The 22,633-nt window shown below is 47.4% G+C and overlaps 1 protein-coding gene across 1 annotated transcript; it reads right to left on the reverse strand.

Annotated features, from left to right (window-relative positions):
- Nucleotides 1-3,207: 3,207 nt before the first annotated feature.
- On the reverse strand, nt 3,208-6,694 carry LOC123076271 (uncharacterized). The gene is made up of 4 exons (XM_044498612.1): nt 6,468-6,694; nt 4,400-6,024; nt 4,097-4,311; nt 3,208-4,011 (listed from the first exon to the last, which is right to left on the reverse strand). The coding sequence occupies exons 1-4, from the start codon at nt 6,692-6,694 to the stop codon at nt 3,208-3,210; spliced, it is 2,871 nt and encodes a 956-aa protein (XP_044354547.1).
- Nucleotides 6,695-22,633: the final 15,939 nt, after the last annotated feature.

Genomic DNA, 22,633 nt, shown 5'->3' on the forward strand with positions numbered 1-22,633 from the left:
CGATAGGTTTAGGTGGTTCCGTCGACCCCGAGCCACCAAAACCCTAGTTGATGCCTTTAGGTGGTTCCGTCGACCCCGAGCCACCCTAGAGCCTAGATGATAGGTTTAGGTGGTTCCGTCGACCCCGAGCCACCCTAGACCCTAAATGATGCCTTTAGGTGGTTCCGTCGACCCCGAGCCACCCTAGACCCTAGATGATAGGTTTAGGTGGTTCCGTCGACCCCGAGCCACCAAAACCCTAGTTGATGCCTTTAGGTGGTTCCGTCGACCCCGAGCCACCCTAGAGCCTAGATGATAGGTTTAGGTGGTTCCGTCGACCCCGAGCCACCAAAACCCTAGTTGATGCCTTTAGGTGGTTCCGTCGACCCCGAGCCACCCTAGACCCTAGATGATAGGTTTAGGTGGTTCCGTCGACCCCGAGCCACCCTAGAGCCTAGATGATAGGTTTAGGTGGTTCCGTCGACCCCGAGCCACCAAAACCCTAGTTGATGCCTTTAGGTGGTTCCGTCGACCCCGAGCCACCCTAGAGCCTAGATGATAGGTTTAGGTGGTTCCGCCGACCCCGAGCCACCAAAACCCTAGTTGATGCCTTTTGGTGGTTCCGTCGACCCCGAGCCACCCTAGAGCCTAGGTGATAGGTTTAGGTGGTTCCGTCGACCCCGAGCCACCAAAACCCTAGTTGATTCCTTTAGGTGGTTCCGTCGACCCCGAGCCACCCTAGACCCTAGTTGATGCCTTTAGGTGGTTCCGTCGACCCCGAGCCACCCTAGGGCCTAGATGATAGGTTTAGGTGGTTCCGTCGACCCCGAGCCACCAAAACCCTAGTTGATGCCTTTAGGTGGTTCCGTCGACCCCGAGCCACCCTAGACCCTAAATGATGCCTTTAGGTGGTTCCGTCGACCCCGAGCCACCCTAGAGCCTAGACGATAGGTTTAGGTGGTTCCGTCGACCCCGAGCCACCAAAACCCTAGTTGATGCCTTTAGGTGGTTCCGTCGACCCCGAGCCACCCTAGAGCCTAGATGATAGGTTTAGGTGGTTCCGTCGACCCCGAGCCACCCTAGATCCTTGATGATAGGTTTAGGTGGTTCCGTCGACCCCGAGCCACCAAAACCCTAGTTGATGCCTTTAGGTGGTTCCGTCGACCCCGAGCCACCCTAGACCCTAAATGATGCCTTTAGGTGGTTCCGTCGACCCCGAGCCACCCTAGACCCTAAATGATGCCTTTAGGTGGTTCCGTCGACCCCGAGCCACCCTAGAGCCTAGATGATAGGTTTAGGTGGTTCCGTCGACCCCGAGCCACCAAAACCCTAGTTGATGCCTTTAGGTGGTTCCGTCGACCCCGAGCCACCCTAGACCCTAGATGATAGGTTTAGGTGGTTCCGTCGACCCCGAGCCACCAAAACCCTAGTTGATGCCTTTAGGTGGTTCCGTCGACCCCGAGCCACACTAGACCCTAAATGATGCCTTTAGGTGGTTCCGTCGACCCCGAGCCACCCTAGACCCTAAATGATGCCTTTAGGTGGTTCCGTCGACCCCGAGCCACCCTAGAGCCTAGATGATAGGTTTAGGTGGTTCCGTCGACCCCGAGCCACCAAAACCCTAGTTGATGCCTTTAGGTGGTTCCGTCGACCCCGAGCCACCCTAGAGCCTAGATGATAGGTTTAGGTGGTTCCGTCGACCCCGAGCCACCAAAACCCTAGTTGATGCCTTTAGGTGGTTCCGTCGACCCCGAGCCACCCTAGACCCTAGATGATAGGTTTAGGTGGTTCCGTCGACCCCGAGCCACCCTAGAGCCTAGATGATAGGTTTAGGTGGTTCCGTCGACCCCGAGCCACCAAAACCCTAGTTGATGCCTTTAGGTGGTTCCGTCGACCCCGAGCCACCCTAGAGCCTAGATGATAGTCTTAGGTGGTTCCGTCGACCCCGAGCCACCAAAACCCTAGTTGATGCCTTTAGGTGGTTCCGTCGACCCCGAGCCACCCTAGACCCTAGATGATAGGTTTAGGTGGTTCCGTCGACCCCGAGCCACCCTAGAGCCTAGATGATAGGTTTAGGTGGTTCCGTCGACCCCGAGCCACCAAAACCCTAGTTGATGCCTTTAGGTGGTTCCGTCGACCCCGAGCCACCCTAGAGCCTAGATGATAGGTTTAGGTGGTTCCGTCGACCCCGAGCCACCAAAACCCTAGTTGATGCCTTTAGGTGGTTCCGTCGACCCCGAGCCACCAAAACCCAAAGTGCTTCTGTTTTAGCCTAGACCTTAACAACATATCGAACAATGTATACAACAATATATCCAGCAACAGAGTAACTCTATCCAATAGTATGCACCATTGTCATGAACATATCAATCATAAAAAGATATAAAAAGAACCATCCACATGAACATAGTCCATTCCATCCACATGAACAAAAGCCAGCTCCAGAAATGGCATTAACTAATAAATAAATCCATCCATCCACATGAACAAAAGCCATATATGGCATTGATTCTTAAAGTACACCAGCAAAGTACAATAAGAGCACCAGCAAAGTACACCGAGAGCACCAGCAAGATCACATTGTACCATAGGATGCAAGAACACACATGAAGTATCTAGTTTTGAACATTACATGGCACATGTGCCATTTAGTGGTTACCACTTGCATAGAAGTAGGCTCTCCATCCTCTGTTTCTACCACCAGAAGGTGGAGTAGCAGTAGATGTAGAGGGAGCAGTAGATGTGGAGGGACCAGATTGCCTTGGGGCAGAGAATGTACCTCTCCCTCTCCCAGCACCTCTCCCAGCACCTGGTGCAGCACCTCTACCAGCACCTCTAGCAGCACCAGTCCCAGCAGCTGCAGCTGCAGCCCCTCTCCCAGCTCCTCTCCCAGCTCCTCTCCCAGCTCCTGTTCCAGCTGTTGGTGTTGTTGTAGGAGTTGGATGAGAAGTTGTTGATGCTTGTGTAGTAGCACCAGCACCAGCATTGGAATTCCTTGCAAGAGGCTTGCATAAACAAAGAAGGAAAATGAGTTAGTACTTAAAAAAATAGAATGTACAAGAAGGAAAACCTGTTACTACTTATTAGAGGATTACCACATGTTTGTTCTTCCTCAAAGCCAGCTCAGGTTTCAACTGCTTGTTGCAGCTTGTGTACCTATGTCCTTGCAGTCCACAATTGCCACATGTTATAGTCCCCATTCTTGATGTCTCCTTAGGCTTTGGGACTTCAAATTTCCCCTTGATCCTCTTCTCTTTCTTTCTTAAATGCAGGTGGGTCAATGTCTGGACCAGGTGTCCTTGTCCAGTCATGCTCACCAGGAACTGGATAGATCATTGGTTCATAAGCTGCCAGATAAATTTCTTTCTTGAAGAACTTGCTGACATAATCCTCTGGTTTTCTTTTGGCCTTGTTTATTGCTGAGATGGCATGGTTACATGGGATGCCACTTAGGTCCCATTTTCTGCACCCACATGTGTGCTGGTGCAAGTTAACAGCATGGGTTTGCTGCCCGCTTGTAACTTGCCACAAGTCCACACCAGCTTGAATTGGTTTGCAGTATTTGGCCCTCTCCTTCTCAACCTCTAGCTTCTCACTATAATGGGGTGTTATGTCCCATCTAGCTTTCTTTCCACTCTCCCTATTCCTATGCCACCTCACCATCTGCTTATCCTTTATTCCATCACACATTGTCCTAATTGGTTTCTTCCTAACATCTAGGACATACTTGTTGAACACCTCAGATAAATTGTTAACTACAAGGTCAGTCTTGCAGTTTGTGTCAAATGCATGCCTTGCCCATGTTTTCTTGGGTATTTGACAAAGCCACTCCCAAGCTTGCTCACACTCAGCTCTAAGGTCATTCATTGCAATGTTAAATTTGTGTTCACTATATGCATAGGCAGCATTATCCATACACTTTTTCAGATCTTCCCCCCTAAACCCAGCATTTTGGAAGTTTGCATAGATATGCCTAAGGCAGAACCTTTGGTTGCACTTAGGAAAGACAGCATTCACTGCATTTAGTAGGCCCTGGGACACACAATTAAACTAGCTAAGCTACTATCTAGCAAAAAACAACCATATAGGAACAATGACATAAGATGCAAGCACATACCTTTTGTCTATCTGACATTATTGTATATGGACCAAACCTTCCCACTTCTCCTCCTAGGCAGATTTTAAGTTGGTGTAGAAACCAACACCAGTTAGGTGTGTCCTCTTGCCCAACAATACCAAATGCTAGTGGGTATATATTGTTGTTGCCATCTCTACCAGTGGCAGCAAGTAGTTGAGCACCAGTAGTTAACTTAATGAAGCACCCATCAACACCTGAGCAAGCAAATTCAGTATTAAAAACATTCAAATGCATTTCTAGATGAAACAATATGTAACTAATGCACAAGGTGAACAAACTAACCAATGAATGGTCTGCACCCCTTGAGAAACCCCTCCCTTGCTCCATTGATGCAATAGAACATAGCATGGAATCTTGGACCTGGATGGGGGATTTTTTCAGTGGGTGTTGGAGTTACAGTAGTGACTACTACTCTACTCCCAGGGTTTGTATCCATCACTGTCTGAGCATAGTCTTTCAACCTAGGGTATTGCTTCTTGTGGTCTCCTAGCACAGCATCAATAGCTAGGTTCTTTGCCCTATATGCCATTGACTTGGGCACATCCACACCATACTTCTCCATGCAGGCATCAATCAAAGTCTGAATGCCAGTTGTTAGATCAGATCTGAACAGTGACTCATACTTCTGTGCAAGCCACTTGGCACTTACCCTTGTTGTCTCTGTACTAATAGGGCAAGTGTGCTTAATTCTCATCTTCTTAATTACAAAAGTAGTTTCACCTTTTATAACTGCTGCCACCATAAAGAAGTTGCAATGTTTTTGGTTGCATTCTACAATTATTCTTTGATCTGAGTTCCTATGATATTTGAAGTTTCTGCCTTGAGTGATGTGTAAGTTCAACAAAGCCTCTCTGAATTGATGTTGATCCTTGAAACACATCTGTAGACATAATTGCTCATGTGGTGCCTCCATTTTCTCATTGTACCATTTTCTAGGAGGCCTCTGCTTTGCCCTGCTCTTCCTTTTCTTTGGCAGCACAAATGCCAATGGCTCATAACCATCATCATCAGCCTCCTTCAACAATCCTTTCTGTTCTTCATCAGATGAAGGTTGGAAATCAGGTTCCTCCTCTTGAACTACACTTGAATGTGTCCTTGTTGTAGGCCCTTTCCTAACTAGAAGCTTCTGTTTCTTCTTCTTCTTCTCTTCATGTACAATTACAGTTTCTTCATCCTGTGAAACAACCTTGTCATCTTCATCCATTTCAAAAGGTTCCTCAACCTCTGTGTCACCAGAGTAATGCACCATTTCTTCCTCCTCAGATTCTTCATCATCTGTTTCTTCCTCTTCTACTTCATCATACTCTCTCTGTTTCTTTCCCTCATCCATCTCTATGTCATCAGCATCACCCATATAAAAAGGGTTTACATCACTGTCATCTTCACCTTCACAATCAGAACCACCACTGCCATCATATCCCTCTTCTTCTTCTATTTCCAAAACAGCTTTCAGTTTTCCTTTTACATTCTTGCTCTCTTGTGTGCAAACACCAGTACCATGAGCTACTAAACTGCAGCTGCTACTCTGACTTTCAAAGGCAACTCCTTCTTCATCAACAGCATAGATGGGTGGCTCACTGAGATCATATAACACAACAGTGGATAATTCTTGCCTCTGAAACTTGCTGCAAGGAGGTGGACATGCCCTCACTAGCAAATTTAAAACCTTACACTCCTCAACCTGCCTCTTTACTAGTTGCAACTCAGCATTACTCTCTACCATCTCCAATCTTTTCTCCCCTAAATCTGGATTCTCAATGTGAAACAGCAGATCATATTCACTAAATCCTTGGGTTTCCATCACTGCAATCATATTCAGGTATGTTACATCTGAACTGCAGAGCTTCAGCTCTAACATTTCTGAAGCATCAAAAAAGAACCTAACATCCAAAATGTCATCATACAAACTGCAAAATGAAATAACAGACAAAATTGGTTAATAAACAATTTTACTTAACATACTGTCTAACATATAAACAAAGATTTGTTTCAGTTAACATATAAACAAGTTAACATATAAACAGAGTTTTGTTTAGGTTAACATATACACAAGTTAACATATAAACAGAGCTTACTGCACTAGTTAGGCCTAGCAATTAACATATAAACAGCAGTTAACATATACCACTCTGCTCTAGTTAGGCCTAGCAATTGCACTCTGCTCTAGTTAGGCAGTAGTTAGGCACTAGTTAGGCCTAGCAACTGCATTACTGTTGAGGAGTGTATTTACCACTCTGCTCTAGTTAGGCCTAGCAATTAGAGTGCTAAACATGCAGGCAGTACACTCTAACCCTAATCCCCAATTTCAGTGAGCAAGAATGGATCAAGAATGGAACAATGGAGCACTTACAGAACACCACCGAAGCCATGAGTCCAGTGATGGGCGGTGCTAGGGTTGTCCACCCAAATTCGCGCCATCCGCAGCCTCTGCTCCATCGACAACGCCGGCTCCGCAAAATCTTCCTCCGCGCTACTGTACTCTGAGCTGGAGTAGCCGCCACTGCCATCGAAGCGGGGGAGGTCGCCGCCGCTCGCATCGCCCAGGCCATCGCCGCCTGCCGGAGTCGCCGAGGCCATCGTCGCCTAGGGCACAGCAGCCGCGGGGGAGAGGAGGGCACAGCGTTCGCGGGGGAGAGGAAGGCACAGCGGCCGCGGGGGAGAGGAGGGCACAGCGGCCGCGGGGGAGAGGAGGGCACAACGGCCGCGGGGGAGAGGAGGGCACAGCAGCCGCGGGGGAGAGGACGGAGGTGACAGCGCCTGAGCTGTTCGATCGATGGCTACGGCGGCGTGGTGCGCCGGCGGCGGGGCGGGCGGGGAGGCAGCCGCTGGCGAGGTGCGAGGAAAAGGACAGGGCAGAGCGGGGTCGGGGTCGGTCGCACCAACGGGCTCGGTCGCACCAACGGGCCGAGCCGGCCTCGTCCGAGTCAGCGCGCAGCCAGCGCAGGCGACGCGCGCACTGGCCAGCGTGGCGCCTGACGGGCGGGCCCAACCGGCCAGTTTCCCTGTCAATACGTATAAACATCACTTTTAGCCTCTTTTGCAACGTCTCGCCTCAAAGTTGGTACTGACACGTAAAAATTACCAATCTTGGTATCAATCTGCTTCCAATGCCCCAATTGTGGTACTTATGTGCAATTTACTCGCTGGTGTCGCGTCGCGTGGGCGGGACCGAGCAAAGCTGTCGTTGGACCGTGCGTCCGCGTCCGGAACGTGGAGGGATCTCTCTCGATCATCTCTTTTTTCTTTGTCATGCTTCAAAATCTCTCTCTTCTTACTTTTTTTTAAAACAACTTGAAACTTTATTAATTAGAAATAATTGTTACATCGTCTATCAAGAGAGTTACAAGATCTTCCATGGGCTCCTTTATCCAATCTCTAGTCATGAACCTTTTACTAATCTAGCAAGCTCATGAGCTAATTTATTCGCTTCTCTGTTACAATGTTTAAAACTAGTTTGAGGAAAATCACAGGCCATAGAAAAACAATCCTCAAAAATTGCAGCAGTCGGTCCCGCAGACTGTCCTCCGTTCTTCATTGTGTCGATGACCTCCATATTATCAGAATTGATGATTAGACGATTGCAGCCCGTCTTTTGTGCCAACAGTAACTGAGTGCTACTGCCTCTGCTGTCAGGGCATCCGCACAGTACTGAATCCTCCAGTTACCACCTACTACGAAGTTTCCTTTGTCATTTCTGATAACAGCACCCGCTGTGCCTCTTAGCTGATCATGATCAAAAGAAGCATCCACATTCAATTTAACGAAACCCCTAGGAGGTCTGCACCATCCTTCATTCTTTCTCTTTGCTTTAGGAGAGTGGGCATTTACATAGTTCGATGTTATAGCCCGAATCCCCATCGAGGTTTGGGACGCCTCTTGAGACTTACCCTCATGGACTAGTTTCCGTCTATTCCATCATAAATACCAAGCAGCTATAGCAATAAGTTCCCCTGCATTCTGGGAGCCCAAGATGGGTAGTTCATGACCAGGCATAAGGAGTAGGAATTCAAGGACTGCCTCTCCTGCACGATCAACGACGCAGGCTTTTTTTACCACTTCATACAACCCCAAATGTTCCCACACTTCTTTTGTCTTCTCGCACAGAAATAATATATGTTTCGTGTCCTCTGGCCCGTCCAAACATGTTGGGCATATTAGCTGAGTTTTTATATGTCTGTTGGCCAATGTAACACGACACGGCAGAGTCCAGTGAAGCGTCCGCCAAATAATTTTTTTAACCTTCGCCGGACAAGCTAATTTCCAGATCTTACCCCAAATAGGATTGACCTTGCTTCTACCCATGCCATTCGAGTATTCCAACTTCCTCCCATGTTGCTTATTCCATTCCTCCACATAAGTTGACCGTACAGTGAATAAACCGTTTGTTGTATAGCTCCACGCAATAAAGTCTGACATATTATGCATAGGGATTGGGATCGCTAGGACTCTAGGGGCATCAATTGGCCATAGAGTTTGTCTCACCAAATCTTCATCCCAGCCATTAGTGACTGGGTTAATAAGATCAGAAACTTTCGTCAATAGATTCCCCCTTCTAGGTGTAATAATTTTCCTGTCTGCACAATTTGGGATCCATGCATCTCTCCATATGTCAATATTTCTCCTGTTCCCACTCTCCATATATAGCCATTCTTGAGAGAGTCCACTCCCGCCATAATGCTTTGCCAAGTAAAGTGTAACGCACACGATGCGGCTATATCTCCCACGTGTCGAGGCACGACTTAGAGGCATAACTGCATTGTGGTTCTGTCGCAAGAAGGGTCATCTTCACACAATCCCATGTAATGAACAAGAATGGGATAAAGAGTTGGCTTACAATCGCCACTTCACACAATACATAAATAAATCATACATCAATCAGAGTACACACATAGACCGACTACGGGCAAATCCAGATAAAAAGAAGATAACCCCAAATGCTAGATCCCCGATCGTCCCCAACTGGGCACCACTACTGATCAACATGAAAAGAAACATAGTAATGACCAGGGTCTTCATCGAACTTCCACTTGAGCTCGGTTGCATCACCTGCACTGGTATCGTCGGCACCTGCAACTGTTTTGGAAGTATCTGTGAGTCACGAGGACTCAGCAATCTCACACCCGCGAGATCAAGACTATTTAAGCTTATAGGAAGGATGGGGTGATGAGGTGGAGTTGCAGCAAGCACTAAGCATATATGGTGGCTAACATACGCAAATAGGAGCGAGAAAAGAAGCAACGGAACGGTCGTGAAGCTAGAAGTGATCAAGAAGTGATCCTGAAACTACTTACGCACAACCATAACACAAGAACCGTGTTCACTTCCCGGACTCCGCCGAGAAGAGACCATCACGGCTACACACGCAGTTGATGTATTTTTAATTAATTCAAGTGTCAAGTTCTCTATAACCGGACATTAACAAACTCCCATCTGCCACATAACCGCGGGCACGGCTTTCGAAAGATAATACCCTGCAGGGGTGTCCCAACTTAGCCCATTATAAGCTCTCACGGTCAACGAAGGATATTCCTTCTCCCAGGAAGACCCGATCAGTCTCGGAATCCCAGTTTACAAGACATTTCGACAATGGTAAAACAAGACCAGCAAAGCCGCCCGATGTGTCGACAATCCCGATAGGAGTCGCACGTACCTCGTTCTCAGGACACACCGGATGAACACTACGTACAACTAAAACCAGCCCTCAAGTTTCCCCGAGGTGGCGCTGCAAGTGGCTCTAGTTTGGACCAACACTCCGAGGAGCACTGGCCCGGGGGGGTAAAATAAGATGACCCTTGAGTCTGCAGAACCCAAGGGAAAAAGGCTTAGGTAGGCAAATGGTAAAACCAAGGCTGGGCCTTGCTGGAGGAGTTTTATTCAAAGCGAACTGTCAAGGGGGTCCCATAAATCACCCAACCGTGTAAGGAACGGAAAATCAAGGAACATAACACCGGTATGACGGAAACTAGGGCGGCAAGAGTGGAACAAAACACCAGGCATAAGGCCGAGCCTTCCACCCTTTACCAAGTATATAGATGCATTAATTAAATAAGAGATATTGTGATATCCCAACAAAACATAATCCAACATGGAGCAATCTTCATCTCCACCTGCAACTAGCAACGCTATAAGAGGGGCTGAGCAAACGCGGTAACATAGCCAAACAACGGTTTGCTGGGAAGGGTGACAAAGGTTAGAGGTTCGTGGCAATTTGGGAGGCTTGATAAGCAAGTGGTAGGTAACGCGGCATAGCAATAGAACGGACAACTAGCAAGCAAAGATAGAAGTGATTTCGAGGGTATGGTCATCTTGCCTAAAATCCTCACAACTCCGGAACGAAACCGAAGCTAACGAGAGAAGCAACCCGGAAAGAAACAAACAACATAGTAAACAACCATCACATAAACATGGCATGATGCACAAACAAGTATGATGCATGTCCGGTTTAAATATGCATGGCATGGCAAAGTGCACAAACAATACTACAAATTAAGTGAAGCTCAATATGCAACAAGTTGCATATTGAAGAAACACCACATCAATTATTTAGTTTTCTCTCGTTTATGTACCCAACAATATTAAATGTTGTTAAACATGGCAAGGGGTGAAGCATATTAAACTAACTATTTAGGCAAGTTTAAATGAGGCCGGAACAACAAACAACAATTCTGGAAAATCCTCATGTGCATATTTTAGATTTGGTACTGTTCTGCCTAAAACATATTTTTAATGTTGTTAAACAGTAAAACAAAGTGCACCATTTTTCTACCCCATTTACATATAAAGTTTATTAAATTCGAAGCTACGGTTATTTAGTTATGAAATAAATCATTTTAACATGGCATTTATACAAGATTAAACAAACAGCATTTTAACCATGGATGAAAGTTGCATATTATGAAACTAGATGAAATTCTGAGCATTTTACATATATAAATTATTTACATATGATGCATGGTTTATTAGTTATTAGATGCAAGAACACTAGGGGTTTTTCTGTAAACTGCACTCTCTGGAATAAATAGCTAAAACGTCCAGAACGAAAAAAAACGATGCGGGCCGAATCTGGAGCACTGCTGGGCTGAATCTGGAACAGAGCAGCGGCTGGGAGGCTCACCATGGGCTCTTGGCCCGGTCGGCTTGGAGAGGGAGGCTGGAAGGGGGGCGCTGGGCCTGCTTGCTGGTGGCCCACGCGGCCGCTGAAGCTGGGCCAGGGGCGCTGGCTACGGTCAATGCGGCAGGGGCAAGCGGCGTCCTCTGCACAACAGGGAGCAGAGCCGCGGCGGCACGGCTGCTCGCCGGAGACGATGGCAGGGAGGCAGAGACGACGGATCTGGACGGAGGGGGCCGGATGCAGATGAAGAAGCTCCAGGCAGAGAAGGTTCCATGGGGCGGCGGCATCCTTGTTCGTCCCTAAGAGAGAGAGAGTGATTGAGAGAGAGAAAAACAGAGGAGGACCGGAGGACAGAGAGGAAGGGTCGGCGACTTGCGGGGCTCCGACGGCGCGGTCAACGGGCAGGAGAGGCGGGGTCGAGGTGCTTGTCCTCCTCTGCACTGCTTCGATGCAGAGAAACATGAGGCAGAGGCGAGGCGGGCATGGCGCGGCGGAGCTTGGGCCCTGGGATGCTGGCGAGGTGGCCATCCGGGAACAACGCGGGGAAAAGGGGACACAGGGCTGGAGCAGGGGCACCGGCAGCTTCATCCCGTCGGGTGCATCGGCGACCTGGTGGCGTTGCTGCTTGCCGGCGTCGCGCCGGGCGCACGGGACAGGCGCGGGGAGGACGGGGCTCCGCTGGGATGAGGGAGGAGGCGCACGACTGCTAGTGGCGTTAGTGCTCCTGCGGGCGTTCATGGCGACGGGCAGAGGAGCTCGGGCTCCTGCAGGATTTGGGCGGCGGTGGTGATTGGACAGGTGGGAAAAACGAGGAGAAGGTGGAGGCTGTGGTTGTATGGATCGGGAGGGGATCCCGATGTGGAGAGGACAAGGGGAGTGGCGGCGCGATGGATGGAGTGGATGGATGGGACAGGAGGCCTAAAAACTAGGGTTGCCCGCTATATATACCGAGTGGATTTGAATAGGGGTCGTTCGGGTCCCTCCGATCATAATCGGACGGCCCGAAATAAATAGATTAGGGAGACCGAAAGAGAAACCAAAAATGTTATATAGACTCTTGGAGATGATCCGGACCCATCGGTAGCGATAGTCCGGGTCGGGTTCGGGGGCAAGTTTTGGACGCGCGCGAGGGGTGGTCTGAGGGGGTCGACAAAGACAAAGTGTCTAACAAAAGGCCCCGGAGAAGACAAGAGAGAAAACGAGGAGCAACGTTGCAAGTGTGGTTGGTCTCGAAACGGTCAACGAAAGCAAGGGGGGACGCGGCAACTACGAGCGGATGCAAGTTTTTAAAAACAATGACGGCAACGAGTGCTGATGCAATGCGGATGATGCCATGATGAAATGCAACCAACAAAAATAAAACACACGGCGAACATGAAATATATGGAAGTCTTCAGAAGCGTCGGTGTCGGGGCGTTACAACACTCCACCACTACAAGAGGATCTCGTCCCGAGATCTAGGATGGCACCGGAGAGAAGCAGAAAAGAAAAAGAAGAGGTAAATCTAAGTTGCTTCTTGTACAAACAAGTGAAACCACGAACCTTGGAAGTTGAACAATTTCGAGAAAATAATACAACGAAGATGAACAAAGTTGAAAACACTCCGCTAGAAAAGTGAAACAAGGAACATTATGAGAACCTTGTAGGTTGAAAGACAAACAAAAATGGTTATGATGGACAAGAAGTACATGCAAGCACTCTGGTTGCAACAAGATGTACAAGGAACGATAAGGAAAAATTACGACAACACTCCGGTTGAAAATGGAATGGATAGAATATGAACTTGGCAAAATGAAAGCACTTGGATGAGACTCCGGTTAAAAGAGGAATGGTAGACACAACACTCCGGTTAAATGGATTAGCAAGGAAAAGAACACGATCTCCAAAATGAGATGATGGGCGAATATAACAACATCCCAAAGCCTCTGGAATGAAAGGATAGAAGCTAGATTGTTGTAAATAAAGAAGGGAGAAACAACTGACAGTTTCTATCACACTTGAATTTGAAAAGCATCCTTACAAAGAAGAGTTGAACGGAGTTGTTGGAAAACCAACAACGAAAAGAATAAGCTTGTAGTGGGCTTATGGAAATATTTCAACATTATGAGGTGACAAACGGCCACTAAAGGAAGCCATTGGTTTGAGTGAGAGCACCAAGGCAATGAAAAACTTCTTTCACCAAGAGGATAGGAGAACACTTGGATCATTGATAAGCACCATAATAGCAACATTCCTTAGGAAAGGCTTTAGGTGAAACATGACACAAGATAAAAGAAAGAGAAGTTGACAACACAAGGTGAAGCCTTGCAATGATTTGGGTGGAGCTTTGAAATGATATCACCGAGAAAACTTGGAACTCCGGAAAGAAAATGAACAAATGAGATCAAGAATTTTGATGAATCTCCGGAATAAGGAATTAATCACTTGGATGAAACAAGAACAAGAATTATGTTATGCGTATCCTTCACCAATTTAGATTGATGACAACCACCGGATTTGGCATACTACTTATTCTCATAGAAAGGATTGAGAGAGATATAGCGTAAGCTTGAGAAGGTCTTCAACGAACCACCAGTAGGATTGAAACAACGATTAAATTGATATGATAACGAAGGAAGAGAAATCTTGAAGAACCACCGCGAGAATTGAAAACAATTGAAGAAAATAGGACGAAACACCGTAAGAATTAAAGAACACGCGAAAATACTTGAGGGAATTTAGATACATGAGAACGAATAGATCACGAGCTGACTAGAGGATACTTGAACGATGCACCGGGAGAATATGGAGATGAACGAAGAGACATCAATTTAGAATAGTTGGAGAACGAAGCTGAAAACTTAGAACGAAAAAAATCTTCTGAAATGATGGCCTTGGATGATCAAGAAATGAAAACAACTGTGAAATGCTCCGGATGGGTAAGAAAAGAGTTGCGCGATTGGAAACAATTTGAGAGGATGGCAACAAGTTAGAACCATGAATCTTCAAGAGAACGGACCAAGATTCAAGAGAAATTCTTCTTCGTTCTTCAAATGTTGAGAATGATGACGAGAAACACCACCATGAATTTTTAGGCACTCCGGAATGAAAATTAGAAAGGTTGAACCAACGATGAAAAGAATTTGAAAGATCTTGGAGAAAGACATATGACTGATGATAACCCATTCTTACGTCAAACTTTGAAAATAATTTTTAGAAGCTCCGGGAAAATTAGAAGAGTCAGGTAAGATCCTGGGAAAAGACCTGTGGGTTAGGGCCCACTCAAGAGAAACAACGTTGAACAATTTAAAAGAGAGATTGCGCCGGTTGAATTAAATGGCTTGAATGAGATAACAACCTCGAAATAGCTTGAACAGATCTTGAATGAAAACACGAATCTCCTGAGATATCTTCAACACTTCGGAACACATGGAAAGCGAAAGGTGAATGATTAAGAGGTGCACCGGCATGAGAAAAACATTTGAAACAAGGAAAGGAATGTGACCAACATTGAAGGCTTGAATTTAGTCCACCGGAGAAGAAAAAAGAGCGAAGAATGATAAATTTGAAGCTCCGTTAGTATCGTCCTGAGAATCACCGGATATGAACATTGACGGAAAAGAATGGAGAGACTTCGCATCAATAAAATGATACTTGATTAAGAAATCTGAATCCTTGAATAAAAGGGTGGGAGGGCGGGAAAAACAAAGACAACTTGGGACGGATGAAGCAAACACCGTTGCAAAGAACTGAGAATTGATCTAGCGAATGTTGAAATGATCGGATCCACTTGAAAAAGACCACGTCGGTTGGAAAGAATTGGCATGACAATCTCGATGATCAAGAAGGATTGGTATTCACATAGAAGTATGAGAACACCACTTAGGAAGGGTATGGAATCAACACTTGACTTCGAAGCAACTCGAATACCACAAATTAAAACAAAACAAAGGATTTGGCTTGCAGAATAAGCCGGAACAAACATATGATAGAGATTTCGTCCGAAGTTTTCGTGGTGGGACCCACACGGGCTCGATCGTACAACACCATCATGTACAAGGCAGTGCACATGGCATACGAAGCGTCCCCGAGTCGGCATAGCCAAGGACTCTTTAAGACACTACGAGACCACTGTAAAACCAACCATGGAAAGCCGGACCACTAGACGTCGAACCCCAATCTCATATCATGCATCTGTCGGAAAGATATCCTAGGAGCTACTTGAATTCCCACTTATAAACTCCCGAAACTTTCTGGTTTTTCCATCTGTTGTTGGGGATACAGGGGACGCAATATATCTCACCCAAACTAAAATACCTAGATCCAGCTGTATCCATCCTTCAACACATAACCAAGAAAACTCCGGAAATCATTTACCTCAACCTTCGAAAAGCATCCGTTATACGAGTTATGTCAATACTCCCGAACTCCCGCCCCAGTACTGGGTGGCGTCGAGGTGATCTCACCAACAACTGCATAAAAGAGATTTTCGATGTCGGCGAAACTCAGGTATTCCAGAACTGCAACGATAAAATTGTGACGACAACACCTCGGAGCTCAACTCCCCGGGACACTGCCACAACCCCTAAATGTCAGGAGGCACCAAGAACAATGTTCTTGTCACAAAACCATCGGAACGATTCCAAGATACCCGCATGATCCTAATTTTTTTTAGTGAAATTTGAGGAGAGGAAAGGCAAAACATCTACGTCAGGAGACCTCACCAGAGCGATGAAGGGACTGTGGAGTAAAAAGAATCCTACTCTCCGATATATATAATCCTAAGACTCAAAACAATTTTTGTTCTAGACTCAACAACATCAGCGATTCGATCAAGCAGGGGGCTCCTAAGTCGGGGATGGCTCTGATTACCAACTTGTAACGCACACGATGCGGCTATATCTCCCACGTGTCAAGGCACGACTTAGAGGCATAACCGCATTGTGGTTTTGTCGCAAGAAGGGTCATCTTCACACAATCCCATGTAATGAACAAGAATGGGATAAAGAGTTGGCTTACAATCGCCACTTCACACAATACATAAATAAATCATACATCAATCAGAGTACACACATAGACCGACTACGGTCAAATCCAGATAAAAAGAAGATAACCCCAAATGGTAGATCCCCGATCGTCCCCAACTGGGCACCACTACTGATCAACATGAAAAGAAACATAGTAACGACCAGGGTCTTCATCGAACTTCCACCTGAGCTCGGTTGCATCACCTGCACTGGTATCGTCGGCACCTGCAACTGTTTTGGAAGTATCTGTGAGTCACGAGGACTCAGCAATCTCACACCCGCGAGATCAAGACTATTTAAGCTTATTGGAAGGATGGGGTGATGAGGTGGAGCTGCAGCAAGCACTAAGCATATATGGTGGCTAACATACGCAAATAAGAGCGAGAAAAGAAGCAACGGAACGGTCGTGAAGCTAGAAGTGATCCTGAAACTACTTATGCACAACCATAACACAAGAACCGTGTTCACTTCCCGGACTCCGCCGAGAAGAGACCATCACGGCTACACACGCGGTTGATGTATTTTTAATTAATTCAAGTGTCAAGTTCTCTATAACCGGACATTAACAAACTCCCATCTGCCACATAACCGCGGGCACGGCTTTCGAAAGATAATACCCTGCAGGGGTGTCCCAACTTAGCCCATTATAAGCTCTCGCGGTCAACAAAGGATATTCCTTCTCCCAGGAAGACCCGATCAGTCTCGGAATCCCAGTTTACAAGACATTTCGACAATGGTAAAACAAGACCAGCAAAGCCGCCCGATGTGTCGACAATCCCGATAGGAGTCGCACGTACCTCGTTCTCAGGACACACCGGATGAACACTACGTACAACTAAAACCAGCCCTCAAGTTTCCCCGAGGTGGCGCTGCAAGTGGCTCTAGTTTGGACCAACACTCCGAGGAGCACTGGCCCGGGGGGGGGGGGTAAAATAAGATGACCCTTGAGTCTGCTGAACCCAAGGGAAAAAGGCTTAGGTAGGCAAATGGTAAAACCAAGGTTGGGCCTTGCTGGAGGAGTTTTATTCAAAGCGAACTGTCAAGGGGGTCCCATAAATCACCCAACCGTGTAAGGAACGCAAAATCAAGGAACATAACACCGGTATGACGGAAACTAGGGCGGCAAGAGTGGAACAAAACACCAGGCATAAGGCCGAGCCTTCCACCCTTTACCAAGTATATAGATGCATTAATTAAATAAGAGATATTGTGATATCCCAACAAAACATAATCCAACATGGAGCAATCTTCATCTCCACCTGCAACTAGCAACGCTATAAGAGGGGCTGAGCAAACGCGGTAACATAGCCAAACAACGGTTTGCTGGGAAGGGTGACAAAGGTTAGAGGTTCGTGGCAATTTGGGAGGCTTGATAAGCAAGTGGTAGGTAACGCGGCATAGCAATAGAATGGACAACTAGCAAGCAAAGATAGAAGTGATTTCGAGGGTATGGTCATCTTGCGTGAAATCCCGCTAGGAAGAAGAACGGGTCGATGAAGAAGACAAACGGACGTAGTCGAACGAATCCTCACAACTCCGGAATGAAACCGAAGCTAACGAGAGAAGCAACCCGGAAAGAAACAAACAACATAGTAAACAACCATCACACTAACATGGCATGATGCACAAACAAGTATGATGCATGTCCGGTTTAAATATGCATGGCATGGCAAAGTGCACAAACAATACTACAAATTAAGTGAAGCTCAATATGCAACAAGTTGCATATTGAAGAAACACCACATCAATTATTTAGTTTTCTCTCGTTTATGTACCCAACAATATTAAGTGTTGTTAAACATGGCAAGGGGTGAAGCATAAGTAAACTAACTATTTAGGCAAGTTTAAATGAGGCCGGAACAACAAACAACAATTCCGGAAAATCCTCATGTGCATATTTTAGATTTGGTACTGTTCTGCCTAAAACATATTTTTAATGTTGTTAAACAGTAAAACAAAGTGCACCATGTTAATCTATGCATTTTTCTACCCCATTTACATATAAAGTTTATTAAATTCGGAGCTACGGTTATTTAGTTATGAAATAAATCATTTTAACATGGCATTTATACAAGATTAAACAAACAGCATTTTAAACATTTTAAACATGGATGAAAGTTGCATATTATGAAACTAGATGAAATTCTGAGCATTTTACATATATAAATTATTTACATATGATGCATGGTTTATTAGTTATTAGATGCAAGAACACTAGGGTTTTTTTTTGTAAAACTGCACTCTCTGGAATAAATAGCTAAAACGTCCAGAACAAAAAAAACGATGCGGGCCGAATCTGGAGCACTGCTGGGCTGAATCTGGAACAGGGCAGCGGCTGGGAGGCTCACCATGGGCTCTTGGCCCGGTCGGCTTGGAGAGGGAGGCTGGAAGGGGGGCGCTGGGCCTGCTTGCTGGTGGCCCACGCGGCCGCTGAAGCTGGGCCAGGGGCGCTGGCTACGGTCAACGTGGCAGGGACAAGCGGCGTCCTCTGCACGACAGGGAGCAGAGCCGCGGCGACACGGCTGCTCGCCGGAGACGATGGCAGGGAGGCGGAGACGGCGGATCTGGACGGAGGGGGCCGGATGCAGATGAAGAAGCTCCAGGCAGAGAAGGTTCCATGGGGCGGCGCCATCCTTGTTCGTCCCTAAGAGAGAGAGAGAGCGATTGAGAGAGAGAAAAATAGAGGAGGACCGAAGGACAGAGAGGAAGGGTCGGCGACCTGCGGGGCTCCGGCGGCGCGGTCAACGGGCAGGAGAGGCGGGGTCGAGGTGCTTGTCCTTCTCTGCACTACTTCGATGCAGAAAAACAGGAGGCAGAGGTGAGACGGGCATGGCGTGGCGGAGCTCGGGCCCTGGGATGCTGGCGAGGTGGCCATCCGGGAACAACGCGGGGAAAAGGGGACGCAGGGCTGGAGCAGGGGCACCGGCAGCTTCATCCCGTCGGGTGCATCGGCGACTTGGTGGCGTTGCTGCTTGCCGGCGTCGCGCCGGGCGCACGGGACAGGCGCGGGGAGGACGGGGCTCCGCTGGGATGAGGGAGGAGGCGCACGGCTGCTGGTGGCGTTGGTGCTCCTGCGGGCGTTCATGGCGACGGGCAGAGGAGCTCGGGCTCCTGCAGGATTTGGGCGGCGGTGGTGATTGGACAGGAGGGGAAAACGAGGAGAAGGTGGAGGTTGTGGTTGGATGGATCGGGAGGGGATCCCGATGTGGAGAGGACAAGGGGGGTGGCGGCGCGATGGATGGAATGGATGGATGGGACAGGAGGCCTAAAAACTAGGGTTGCCCGCTATATATACCGAGTGGATTTGAATAGGGGTCGTTCGGGTCCCTCCGATCATAATCGGACGGCCCGAAATAAATAGATTAGGGAGACCGAAAGAGAAACTGAAAATGTTTTTGTAACGCCCACGATGCGGCTATATCTCCCACGTGTCGAGGCACGACTTAGAGGCATAACCGCATCGTGGTTTGTCACAAGAAGGGTCATCTTCACACAATCCCATGTAATGAACAAGAATGGGATAAAGAGTTGGCTTACAATCGCCACTTCACACAATACATAAATAAAATCATACATCATTCAAGATACACACATAGGTCCGACTACGGAACCAAAATAAAAGAAGACAACCCAACTGCTAGATCCCCGATCGTCCCAACTGGGCACCACTACTGATCAATATGAAAAGAAACAACACATCGAACAAGATCTTCATCGAGCTCCCACTTGAGCTCAGTTGCGTCACCTGCACTGGTCTCATCGGCACCTACAACTATTTGGAAGTATCTGTGAGTCACGAGGACTCAGCAATCTCACACCCGCGAGATCAAGACTATTCAGGCTTAAGGGTAGGAAAGGGGAAGGTGGTGAGGTTGCAGCAGCGACTAAGCATATATGGTGGCTAACATACGCAAATAAGAGCGAGAAGAGGAGCAACGGAACGGTCGTCAACTAGTAATGATCAAGAAGTGATCTTGAACTCCTACTTACGTCAAACATAACCCAGAAACCGTGTTCACTTCCCGGACTCCGCCGAGAAGAGACCATCACGGCTACACACGCGGTTGATGCTTTTTAATTAAGTCGAGTGTCAAGTTCTCTACAACCGGATATTAACAAATTCCCATCTGCCACATAACCGTGGGCACGGCTTTCGAAAGATAATACCCTGCAGGGGTGTCCCAACTTAGCCCATTATAAGCTCTCACGGTCAACGAAGGATAAACCTTCTCCCAGGAAGACCCGATCAGTCTCGGAATCCCAGTTTACAAGACATTTCGACAATGGTAAAACAAGACCAGCAAAGCCGCCCGGATGTGCCGACAAATCCCGATAGGAGCTGCACATATCTCGTTCTCAGGGCACACCGGATGAGCAAGACGTCGGGTTGGCATAGACCCTGGTTGCCCAGGGGGCGCCGGACATCGCTCGGTTTGGACCAGCACTCGAAGGAGAACTGGCCCGGGGGTAAATAAAGATGACCCTTGAGTCTGCAGAACCCAAGGGAAAAAGGCTTAGGTAGGCAAATGGTAAAACCAAGGTTGGGCCTTGCTGGAGGAGTTTTATTCAAGGCGAACTGTCAAGGGGGTCCCATAAATCACCCAACCGCGTAAGGAACGCAAAATCAAGGAACATAACACCGGTATGACGGAAACTAGGGCGGCAAGAGTGGAACAAAACACCAGACATAAGGCCGAGCCTTCCACCCATTACCAAGTATATAGATGCATTAATTAAATAAGAGGTATTGTGATACCCCAACAAAGTTCATAATATCCATGTTCCAACAAGGAACAAACTCCATCTTCACCTGCAACTAACAACGCTATAAGAGGGGCTGAGCAAACGCGGTAACATAGCCAAACAACGGTTTGCTAGGAAGGGTGAGAAATGTTAGAGGTTCATGGCAATTTGGGAGGCTTGAAAAGCAAGTGGTAGGTAGCGTGGCATAGCAATAGAGCGAACAGCTAGCAAGCAAAGATAGAAGTGATTTCGAGGGTATGGTCATCTTGCCTGAGATCCCGCAAGGAAGAAGAACGAGTCCACGAAGTAGACAAGCGGACGTAGTTGAATGAATCCTCACAACTCCGGAACGAAACCGAAGCTAACGAGAGAAGCAAACCGGAAAGAAGCAAACAACATAGTAAACAACCACCACATAAACATGGCATGAAGCACAATCAAGTATGATGCATGTCCGGTTTAATGAGGCATGGCATGGCAAAGCGCACAAACAAAACTACAAGTTAAGTGGAGCTCAATATGCAACGAGTTGCATATTGACGAAACACCACATTTAATTATTTAGTTCTCTCTCGTTTATGGACCCAACAATGTTAAATGTTATTAACCATGGCAAGAGGTGAAGCATATGGAAACTACCTATTTTAGGCAATTTAAATGAGGCCGGAACAACAAACAACAATTCCGGAAAACCTCATATGCATATTTTGAATTTGGTACTGTTCTGCCATAAACGCAATTTTAATGTTGTTAAACAGCAAAATGAAGTGCACCATGTTAAACTAGGCATTTTTCTACCCCATTTACATATAAAGTTTATTAAAATCCGAGTTACGGTTATCTAGTTATGAAATAAATCATTTTAACATATTATCCGAGCAAATTTAATCAAACAACATTTTAAACAATTTTAACATGGGTGAAAGTGGCATATTATTAAACTACACAAAATTCTAAGCATTTTACATATTTAGTTTGTTTTAATCCGATGCACGGTTCGTGAGTTATTATATGCATGAAGTTCAAGGGTTTTTCTGCAAATCTGTAAATCCTGGGAAAATAGTTAAAATCGTAGAACCTAAAAAAACCTATGCGGGCCGAATCTGCTGCATGTTGGGCCAACAGAGAGGAGCTGTGGGGAGCTTACCCATGGGCCAAGGCCCAGTCTGTGGAGGAGGAGGCCGCTAAGCCTGGCGCAGGTGTGACCCAGCCGACGCTCGCGGTCAACGGGCGGGCGAGCGAGCAGCAGAGGAGGCCGAGGCGCCATGGCAGGGGAACGACGACAGCGGGACTGGAACGAGCACGAGGACGACGCCCACGAGCTCCACGCCACGGCGAAGGGCGGAACTGGACGGACTCGAGGGCAGGGAGGCGGCTTGGCGACGCGGGACTTGGCGAGGCGGAGGGCGCGGGAACACCGGTTCCATCCGGGAACGAGGCGGGGCGAGCTGGGCGGCCCTGGGAGTTGGTGGAGCGGCGGGGACCCGAGCCAATCCGGCCGGAGTCGAGGCGAAGGTGCGGCGGGGTTTGAGCCGGAGCATCCATGGCGGCCGTTGGCGACGGGAACCTGCGGGAGCTCTGTTTCAACGAGACAGAGAGAGAGAGAGTGAGTGAAACACGAGAGAGAGAGATGGTGAAGAAAGGGAAGGAGAGCAG

The sequence above is a fragment of the Triticum aestivum genome, chromosome 3D, assembly GCF_018294505.1.
Source record: "Triticum aestivum cultivar Chinese Spring chromosome 3D, IWGSC CS RefSeq v2.1, whole genome shotgun sequence".
Taxonomy (NCBI): domain Eukaryota; kingdom Viridiplantae; phylum Streptophyta; class Magnoliopsida; order Poales; family Poaceae; genus Triticum; species Triticum aestivum.